General features: G+C 41.2%; 2 protein-coding genes across 17 annotated transcripts in view; both read left to right on the top strand.

The window, feature by feature from the left end:
• The window catches only part of LOC126492529 (zinc finger protein 60-like), a 104,177-nt gene extending 96,501 nt beyond the window's left edge, over nt 1-7,676 (top strand). For 9 of the 11 annotated variants that reach the window (XM_050128992.1, XM_050128995.1, XM_050128986.1 and 6 more), the window contains exon 5: nt 4,427-7,676. In XM_050128992.1, coding sequence (XP_049984949.1) covers nt 4,427-7,038 — 2,612 coding nt within the window. In that variant the 3' untranslated portion in view covers nt 7,039-7,676. Of the gene's footprint in view, nt 1-6; nt 106-4,426 lie in introns of all 11 variants that reach the window. The other 2 variants (XM_050128988.1, XM_050128996.1) reach the window with 1 other exon arrangement.
• Nucleotides 1-11,020, top strand: part of LOC126492530 (zinc finger protein 60-like) — a 152,396-nt gene that overhangs the window by 96,394 nt on the left and 44,982 nt on the right. The window lies entirely within an intron of this gene.

The following is an 11,020-nucleotide window of genomic DNA, read 5'->3' as shown; positions in this document are numbered from 1 at the left end:
TTTAAGTGGGAAGTTCCATTTCCAAACCCGATCTGATCACCTTACTGGAGCAGGAGAGAGAGCCCTGGATGGCTGTGACAGAAGAAGCAGACAGGCCCAGCCCAGGTGAGTAAGAGGAAGGCAGGGCTGCAGCATTGCCATCTCAGCGTGTGGTCGGAGAGGTCCCCATGCCTGACCCGGGGTTGACACACTCCCTTCAGAGTGCCAGGGCCTGTGGAAGAACGTGCCTGAGACCTGGGAAGGAAGTCAAGGTCATAGCAAAAGCTGCCACAGGGGCTGCTTGTTCATGAGTCTTAGTTGTTCTCCCCTCTTCCCTCGTACTGGAGCAGTTACCCTCTTTGTGTCATTTTAAATGTATTTTATTATTGGTTGTGTGTGTGCGCGTGTGTGCAGGTACCCAAAGGGGCCATAAGAGAGAGTCAGATCCCCTGGGGCTAGAGTTACAGGTGGCTGCTGGTACTCAACTCTGGTCCTCTGGAATTACAATGTTCCTAACCTCTGATCCACTGAGAAGACAGTTTGAATACCTGTGCAAACAGTAGCCCAGGGATACATTGTATATATTTTCAACTGTCTAATAATCACACACTCTAAAGATGGTGTGATGGTGTAGCCTGTGCTTCTCACTGCTGGCAAGTCAGTCTAGTTTACTGTTAACTCCAGGTACATGAGGGACCCTGACTCAGAGAGAGTAGATGGCCAAGCGAATGAAACAACATGTGATTACACACACAGCCGCCCACCTTGCTCGGCCTGGGGGTGTTGCCTGTGTCCAGCTCCAGTGGGGTTCAGGTCCCAAAGAGGAGGTATGGAGTCAGCGAAGGAAGGAGACTTACCTGGTAAGGGTGGGTCAGGGTGGCTGCCTGTTTATTCAAAATAGGCAGCACCTGATATACTCTGAAAGTGCATTGTAGTTTAACCATAAGCAATATTAAAAGGAGACTTAATACTGGGGTAAACGCGGTCATCAATGTCACTACGGCATTTTTCTTGAAGCAAAAAACAATAAATCTAGCAAGAATCTAAATGCCTCTTGTCCTCTAAGGTTCAGTAACCCCGCCAGGTGCCCCCCTACACTTCCTGCTGCACTGACTGAGCCTTTGTGGCCAGGAGGTGTCAGAAGTCCTGAGAGATAAACTCATAAGAGTAGCTAGCATTCTTCAAGGGCATGGCATGGTGTTTGTACCACATAGTTCAACAAGCCCAGAGCTGTTTCCAAATTGCCTTCCTTTGTGCCTTAGTCTTATGATATGGGCCTGTTCCTCTCATAAGCTCACTTTCCATTATACCATAACATTCTGATACCTACAGTGTATGTTCCTATATATGGCAGAGGGGGATCAAGCCAGTCTAACTTCTCAACAGAATCTATTCCCCATAGTGTTGGGGACCAAGCCCTGGCTGTTGACAGGTTTCAGAGAGGACATAAGGAATAGGCAACAGGGAAGGTGTGAGGCAGGCCATGGTGGTGGCGAGAATCTTGCAGCCTGACTGACTAGCAATCAGAGTTGCTTCTTGATTTATACAGAATTCAATAAGCAGGGAAAGGTTCATGTTGTTCCACAGCATAGATCATATCATTTCTGTTTCTGGACATGTATTAAACTTTTTTCTTGCACATCTGGGGTCATAAGGGTAGTCATTTTTGATGAACCGTGATAGAACAGAGTTATTTCACAATCATTTTCTCTCAGGTTTAGTCATCCTTGATAAACAGTTACTTTTTATAAGCATTTTTACTCATCAACCCCATACCCCAATTTTTAAGAATCTAGAGGATATGACAGCCTTTTCTCAGGCTGGTAGCTCTGTGGCTTCAAGGATGTTAGAAAGAAAATCCCCAAGCCAGCCCGGGCAGTTGGCCTATCCCAAGCAGTGTATTATTAACTCTTTTTTTTTATTTATTTATTAAATATTTCTGTCTCTTCCCCACCTCCGCCTCCCCTTTCCCTCCCCCTCCCCCAATCAAGTCCCCCTCCCTCTATTATTAACTCTTAATGGTCAGGGTGCCCAAGAAAGTTCCTCAGGCCAGAGCTGCTGCAGTTTTTATTCAGTTTCTGGCATAATACAATGTTTGCATTTTGTATCTTTATAGAATTTGTTTATATATCTAATCCTGGCTTCTTTTGTTCCTTGGTCACATGACATCACAGTGCCTCTGCATGAGCTAATTTTCTCAGAAAGGGGGGTCCTGACACCTCACTCTTTTATCATCTTTCTACCTTATTCTTTGCCCATCAATATAAGTCCCTGTGTAGGGCAGAGGAACTCCAGCTAACCTAACTTTGTTGCTGTAGATGCCACATAATCACTTGAGTGTATAGTGGGAAGAGACTTCTGATCTGCGGCCACCAGCCACCGAGTCTTGCTGACCTTTGTTCTGATCATCTTGTTGCTGGGCAAGTGTAGGTGCAGATGTTTTAAGAATGTTTCAGAGCCTTATAAAGAGAGTTCTGACTTCTTGTGTACATCACAACTTCCAAGGCCCAAGCAAGACCTTCAAGTAGATAAGGATATCTTCCTAAAATTGGGAGGGGTAGTATGTTCAGGAATTTCATGGGGAAGCTTAGAAGCAGTATTCTGGGAAAAGGCATAAATGATTCCTAAGAAAATTTCCATCAATCCACTGCCCCTAAGTTGTACAGAATAAATCCTTCGCAAGCATGCAACATGTGGAGATCAGAACCATTGTGTGGCTCCACTTTGCTGGATCTCTGTCAGACAGCTGTGCTGGCTTCCTGACTCTTCCATTCCCATCAGATATGGCAGCTCCATCGTGGGGCATCCCAGATCTTCCCATTTACCCATAAGCCACTCATCATGGGCACTGGGTTTCTCCAGATAGTTTTTCATCCCTGTGACTAGGTATGCCCAGTCAGTAAATCTTTCACTTCTCCATTTCTATTCCTGGTGTAATTGGGGGACACAATAGGGGTTCCTGTGTGGGGAGTAAGCAGTTATGCTGTATAGTTCCACGTTGCTGAGATTTTTCCAAATTATTATTGTTGTTATTGTTATTATTATTATTATTTTTGTTTTTTTGAGAGACAAGGCTTTTCTGTATAGCTTTGGAGCTGAACTCTTCTTTGAAAGTCTGGTAGATTTTTTACACTAAAACCATCTGGCCCTATATAGTTTTTTGTTTGTTTGTTTGGGAGACTAATGTTACTGATTCTATTCTTATTCTGTTCTTATCTGATTTTCATTTAACTTTCATAAGTTGTATGTATCCTAAAATTTACCCATTTCTTTTAGATTTTTCCAATTTGGCAGAGTTTAGGCTTTTATGTCCTAATGATTCTCTGGATTTCCTAGGTGTGGTTGTTATGGTTTTTTTTTAATCTCTAATTTTGTTAATTTGGATCTTCTGTCTTTTAGTTAATTTGGCTAAGGGTTTGTCAATCTTACTGATTTTCGCAAAGAACCAGCTTCTCGTTTCATTGTTTTGTTTTGTTTTGTTTTTTTGTATTTCTTTCCTTTGTTCCTATTTTATTTATTTCAGCTGCAAGTTTAATTATTTCTTTCTGTTTACTTTTTGTGGGTGTAATTTCATGTTTTTGTTCTAGAGCTTTTAGTTGTGCTATTAAGTTGCTTGAGAGAGATCTCTCCCAGTTGTTCTATGTATGTAAACAGTGCTATGAATGTGCCTCATAGAACTCGCTTCATTGTGTTCCTTAAGTTTGGGTATATGGGAGATCAAGGCAGGAATGAAGAGGATACCACAGCAGGTGGTCTGCTACATAGCTAGGGATAAGACTATGGGACGGATTAGAGGAGAGGAGAGATAGGTAAAGATCTGCAGGGAAAGACCTGTTTCCCTGCCTGGAGATCCTTAGTCTTCTTAAAATTTTTAATGAATTCTCTTCCCCACTTTCTTTCTGTTGGTTTGCTTTGGTTTTATAGCTTGTTTTTATTTTTCACAGACAGATCTTACTATCTAGACAATGATGGCCTGAAACTCAAGCCGCTGTTACTACTGGATCCTTTTTGCTTGGGTTACAGTTGTACCACCACCATCAGCACAGACTTTTACGTCCTTTATAAGAAGTCCCAGTCAGGCCAGTTTTCTTAAAGCATGACACTTATTATATGTTTGTGTGGTATACTCTTTTTTTCATGATTTGTTTCAAAAACCTTTACTAAAAGGTGTTTATTTTAAGTAGTATGGAAAGAAGGACATAAGACTATTTCAGATTAATTGTTATAATTTCATTAAACAGATACTTCTTCCCATTTACAATCTGTTCTGCTATAAAGAGTATTGTCTCATATAAGCCTTATTATTGCTGCTGTACTTGCTCCTTTTCAGTTTCTCTGAAACTTCAGAGTCTGACTTAGAGCCTGTCTGTTCATTTAAAATTTTATGTTACAGGAAAATGTGTTTTTGTTATAGAAAAATAATGTATTTTCACTTCTTTTCTTTCAGATTTGGAGTCATGTAATGAAGCTGAAAATACATCTCCAGAAAATCATATTTATAATAGAAATCTACTCAAACAGAGTAATCAACAATTAAGTAAAGCTTTTGACCTCAAGGCCTCCAGTTTCAGCAATGGCCCCAGTTATAGTACATTCAAGGAACTACAGAGTTACCAAGGACATGTTGATCAAAAGATTAGTAACAAAGAAAATCTGCCTACTTACACCTGTCAGACTCTTGTTCACAATATAGAAAAAGCCTATGAATGTAAAGAGTGTGGTGAATACTTTGGTTGTAGTTCAACTCTTATTCAGCATCAGAGTATGCATACTGGAGAGAAACCCTGTGAATGTAAGGATTGTGGGAAAACCTTCAGATTCCACCAACAACTTAAGAAGTCTCACAGTGGTGAGAGACCTTTTGAATGTGAGGAATATGGAAAGGATTTTCAACTTCTCAGCCTGCTTAAGTACCATAAAACCATTCATACAGGTACTAAACCATTTGAATGTGAGGAATGCGGGAAGTCTTTCAAGCGAGTCTCCAGCCTTGTTGATCATAGGATTATTCATGCTGGTGTGAAGCCATATGAATGTAAAGAGTGTGGGAAAGCCTTTAATCGTCGTTCAAACCTCATGCAGCATCAGAAAATTCACTCTGGTGAGAGACCCTTTCAGTGTAAGGAGTGTGGAAAAGCCTTCACTGTTCTGGCACAGCTCACTCGGCACCAGAACATTCATACTGGAGAGAAATCATTTGAATGTCAGCAGTGTGGGAAGATATTCAGAACTGGTTCATACCTTGTGCGACATCAGAGTATTCATACTGGTGAGAAACCCTTTGAGTGTAATGTCTGTGGGAAGGCTTTTAGGCTTCAGGTATACCTCTCTGAGCATCAGAAAACTCACACTGATGAGAAACCTTTCAATTGCAAGCTGTGTGGGTCAGCCTTCAGACGAAAGAACCAACTTAGTGAACATCAGAGAACTCATACTAATGTGAGACCCTATCAGTGCAAGGAATGTGGCAAATTCTTTCGCCAACGTTCAAATTTGATTGACCATCAGAGTATTCACACTGGAAAGAAACCCTTCAAGTGTAAAGAATGCGGGAAGGTCTTTAGACTTAATATACTTCTCATTCGTCATCAGAGATCTCACAGTGGTGAGAGACCTTTTGAGTGTAAAGAATGTGGAAAGGCTTTTCATCTTCCCAGTCAGCTTAATAACCATAAAACCGTTCATACAAGCAAAAAACCCTTTGAATGCAATGCATGTGGGAAGTCCTTCAAACGTGTCTCCACCCTTGTTCAACACAGAATTATTCATGCTGATGTGAAACCATATAAATGTAGTGAATGCGGGAAAGCCTTTAATCGTAGCTCAAACCTCACACAACATCAGAAAATTCACTCTGGTGAGAGACCCTTTCAGTGTAAGGAGTGTGGAAAAGCCTTCACTGTTCTGGCACAGCTCACTCGGCACCAGAACATTCATACTGGAGAGAAATCATTTGAATGTCAGCAGTGTGGCAAGATATTTAGTTGTGGCTCATTCCTTTTGCGTCACCAGAGTGTTCATACCGGTGAGAAACCCTTTGAGTGTAGTGTCTGTGGGAAGGCTTTTAGGCTTCAGGTATACCTCTCTGAGCATCAGAAAACTCACACTAATGAGAAGCCTTTCAAGTGCAAGCTGTGTGGGTCAGCCTTCAGACGTAAGAACCAACTTAGTGAGCATCATAGAATCCATACTGATGAGAGACCATATCAGTGCAAGGAGTGTGGGAAACACTTCCGTCGACGTTCTAATTTTACTGAGCATCAGAGTATTCACACTGGAAAGAAACCATTTGAGTGTAAGGAATGTGGGAAAGTCTTTAGACTTAATATACATCTCATTCGACATCAAAGATTTCATAGTGGTGAGAGACCTTTTGAGTGTAAGGAGTGTGGAAAGGCTTTTCATCTTCCCAGCCAGCTTAATTACCACAAAAACATTCTTCATACAGGTCAAAAAATGTTTGAATGTGAGGAATGCGGGAAGTCTTTCAAGCGTGTCTCCAGCCTTGTTGATCATAGGATAATTCATGCTGGTGTGAAGCCATATGAATGTAAAGAGTGTGGGAAAACTTTTAATCGTCGCTCTAACCTCATGCAACATCAGAAAATTCACTCTGGTGAGAGACCCTTTCAGTGTAAGGAGTGTGGAAAGGCCTTCACTGTTCTGGCACAGCTCACTCGTCACCAGAGTATTCATTCTGGAGAGAAATCATTTGAATGTCAGCAGTGTGGGTCAGCCTTCAGACTTCAGTCCCAACTTCGTCAACATCAGAGAGTTCATACCAACATGAAACTCTTTCAGTGCAAGGACTGTGGGAAGGACTTTATTCGTAGTACAGGCCTTAGAATTCACCAGAGAATCCACACTGGTGAGAAGCCCTTTCAGTGTAAGGAATGTGGGGAAGCCTTTCAGTATCGGTACCAATTTCTTGGACATTTTAGAATTCATACTGACAAGAATCCTTATGAATGTAAAGAATGTGAGAAGTACTTTACTTGTGGTAGAGACCTTGAAGTACATCAAAGAAGTCATACTAGTGAGAAATTTTACCAATGTTGAGAATGTGGAGAAGCCTTTAGTGGTAATTCTAATCTAGAAGTATGTCAGAGAATTCACACTGGTGAGAAACCATGTGCATCTAAGGAAGGTTGGGAAATGTTTAGATTTAGTTCAGCCTTCGCTGCACAGTGGAGCAGTCATACAGGCCTGAACACTGTCACTGTAAGAATGCAAAGACTTTCAATTCGAGCTGAGGCCTTGTTTTAACATAAGGGAATCCATGCTGGAGTGAAACCCTGTGAATACAAGGAATGTGGGAACATTTATAGAATTAGCTCAGCTCTGAAACGTCGTCAGAGCCCTTATAGTTCTGCAACCCTATAAATGTGAAGAATGTGGGAAAGCCTTTATTGTAAATCATGAGCTTACACATCAGAAAATCCGTCATTGTTAGGAGTCCTATGCTTGTAAGGATGGTGGACAAGACTTTGTATGGAAATTTTACTGAACGTCAGAGAATTCATTGGCAAGACTGGCTAGAAATAATGTGGGAAGAACTTTAATCTGCCCTAGGATTTGGTCAACATCAGAGTATTCCAAGAAACCCTTAGCGAATCAGAATGTGGGAAGTCTGTTGTTTAGAGATGAAACTCTATTGAGAATATCTTTGAATGTCAGAAATAAAGGATAACCATCACTTTCCTGAGTTACTCATCTCATTCTGTAAACGTAATTTGTCAAACACTATTCACCTAGGTCAGTCAGCTTAGGGAGAGCAGTTATTCAAACTTGGTTTATCTGAGGCACCTTCCTTGTCACCATCAATGCTCTATGTCTTCTGTCATTTTAACATAAACATACTGAATGTTTGCTTTCTTATTGCAGAATTTGTGAATGGCCAGTCCAGTGCCAGTCAAAGTAGTGGGAACAGAGTTATAATAAGTAATATGATTTTTCAGAGTGTTTGGTCAATGCCTGTGTTCTGTAAAATAGGTTTTACATTTTTCTCCCTTGGCATTACTGTAACTGATATGACAGACCATTTGTACTTTAGATAGTTTAGAAAATCTCATGCTTTCATTTTCTATTAGATTTTAAACAACTTCATTCTGTATACATGTATTGCATAAAAAGGAATATGAAAGTATTTGAGTTGCAAATCCATTCCTTAAGTATTTGTGTGGAGATGTTAAAAACACAGCTATTGATTAATAAGTACTTTCTAAAGGGCTTAAACCCTTAAGAATTTCGAAAGGTAAAAGCTCTATGATTTATGTCCTCCTCCCACACAATAAGATAAACTGTACATTTGTGACAGGGCAAAAAAGTCCACAGGATCGTCCATCTCTTAGTCTTGCTTAGGCTTGTCATATTTGAGTAGAATTTGATTGTCTTGATGGAGAATCTCATGAAAAATTACCACAACTCTATTCAGGGAATCTGAGGTCAAATTACCCCTGATAATTTGCCTGACTTCACTTAAAGGGCCCATATGTGCAAAACTTCCGCTCCAGCTACTGCTTATCTTGGCTACTGTTAAACTGCCTGCTTGGGCAAAATCTCCTTCTGCACTGTTGAGCAAGATTACAGGATGTGGGATTTAGTCTAAATGCTTAGAGCTACACTTAGGTCCTGAATACCTGACTGTAATCTCAGCTGGCTAGAATAAATCCTTTTTAGTTAATATAAACTGTAGGAGTGGTCTTCTCTGGTGGGCTCCCTCTAACACATTAACAAAAATAGCTAAATAGAAACCATTTATAAAAATACATGTGTGAGCCAGGCAGTGATAGTGCACATCTTTAATCCCAGCACTTGGCAGGTAGAGGCAGGTGGATCTCTATGAGGCCAGCCTGGTCTACAGAATAAGTTCCAGGATGGCCAGGGCTACGCAGAGGGACCCTGTCTCAATTCCCCCCCCAAAAGATATATGAATATTTTGATACTTATGGAAAAGTTGGAATAGTCAACACCATTCTGTATCATCATCTAGATTTAAATTTGTTATCAATTTCTTATGTTGATGCTATTTTCCCTATATAAATATGTATATATATTTGCATATATATATAAAATGGTATACCCCAAATACATACATATATATCATAATTATTCTTAAGGAAATGATCCAGAATTTTATGATGTTCACGATGGGAGCCGAGAATGCAGGCCATGTCCCACATTTGTCTGATGGTTGGAGTAGCTGTGAGACTAACTGGTGCATCTGGTACCTTCTGACACAGGAGATGGTTGCGTAGCACCTTTGATAGTAAAGAAAACCCGGTGCCATCCTGAAAGTAGTTAGGATATGCCAGTGTCGTTCTGCTCCTTCTATTGTAATTATGGGGAAGAGGTGTTTCAGCCTACATGACAGAATGGGTATAAGCAAGACGTGACAAGTCTCCCAGCAAAACAATGCAAATGAGGCTTCTGTTACCTTCCCCTTAGTTTACATTTATATAAAAGCTGTTTGAAAAATAAACACAGGTGATTTCAGGATTTGAATGATCATTAGAAACTCCTTCTCAAAACTGTCATGTGAATTGTGTCTTTAATATTCCCACACCTCTACACTCGTAAGAAATGACTTGTGTTGGTGCTGGACCCTGACACATGGCACAACAGTGTGGAACTGACAGGTGAACCCCAAAATGTACAGAAGTGACCAGACATATGGAGGAAAACATGAGGAGCCTGCAAAAATTGCACCACAGAAATGAATGAGCACTCAGAAATAAGTACTAGAATCTAAAAAGCAAAGAGAGTAAGAAAATAAAAATCGGGAGTAAAAGTCTATATAGTTATAAACATGGAACAAGGAGATAGTATTCAGTTATTGGTACAGTTGCTTGGCTGAATCTTGATAGCTAGAGGAGCTAAGGTGGAGCAGAAACAAAACAGAGTTGTATAGTTTGTAAATAGCATATTCCCATCCCGGAGCTGCCCATGTCCACAACTCTGGCTTCACTGTCTTCGGGCCACTCCAGGACTCAGGGAGGCAACGTGAAGCCCCACCATCTCCTACAAGTGGCAGTGCTTTAAAAAATCACCCAGGTAGGAGGCAAATAAAGTTTAGAGAACTAATTTTAGCTCCCACAGCACTCAGAGTAGGTCAATAGAAATGCATAGAGACTAATTTGACCCATGAGCCAAGGATCATGTATATAGAAAATTCTAGAGCTTTTACAGAGGAGAGTATTCAGGATTTCTCCTAATTTTATGATTACAAGTTAAAAAGGAAAGGATAGTAAAAATCGGCACAGCTCCATCTGCCAGGGTGTTACAGGAAGTCTTACAGCTAGCGGTTTCCCGCCTACTGGGGTGTGGCCTCTTATACAACATATGCTGATGCAGAGTCTGTGTCCGCCCTCTTTTCCAGCCTCTCTCTTCTGGTTGCGGATTTCAGTTTCTGATCTCCGCTCCAGCAGGGGATTCTGATTTGTAAATTTACCCCTAAATAAATAACCATCTATTTCTCAATTCTGAGCTAGTGTGGGATTTCTTTTAAGTGTCTTTCTTTATTTGGCGCCCACATGGATTCGGACTCCATGCCTACCAGGTGGACAGCCTAATGGCCTAGCCATTCCCCGGCCCAGACAGTCTCCCAACCCTGTCCACTTGGCTTGCTTTTACCTAAGGAGTTTTGGGTAGAATCCTTGCCACAATGGAGTTAACTGCATGTGACAACTTGGGAATTTCCCAAGTGCGTGCATGACTGCTACATTCCCTGGGACGGCTCCTTTCCGAGGTGACTTGTACAGCTTCCCATTTCTGGTCCCTGCCTGTGAGTTCTGGGTTTCTTGCTCCATATATGGAATTGCTTTTGATTTGTCAAGCCAAGCATATTTCTCAGTATTTAGCCAGTACCAAGGTAGAAACTAAAGCAGCCCAGGACCAATCCTGTAGCCACGGGTTGGATTGCTTCTATTATTCCTTTAAAAACGGCAGCGGAGAGGGTGTGTGGACAAACACAGGATAGACGAGACGCAAAGGAAGAGACGGACACGCGGCTCCCACGTGGGTGCGCTTTAATGGGGAGAGG

The sequence above is a fragment of the Alexandromys fortis genome, unplaced genomic scaffold, assembly GCF_014885135.2.
Source record: "Alexandromys fortis isolate MF-2015 unplaced genomic scaffold, M_Fortis_MF-2015_v1.1 scaffold_293, whole genome shotgun sequence".
Classification (NCBI taxonomy): Eukaryota; Metazoa; Chordata; class Mammalia; order Rodentia; family Cricetidae; genus Alexandromys; species Alexandromys fortis.
The sequence above is the reverse complement of the archived record's forward strand: the minus strand, read 5'-3'. Positions and strand labels throughout refer to the sequence as shown.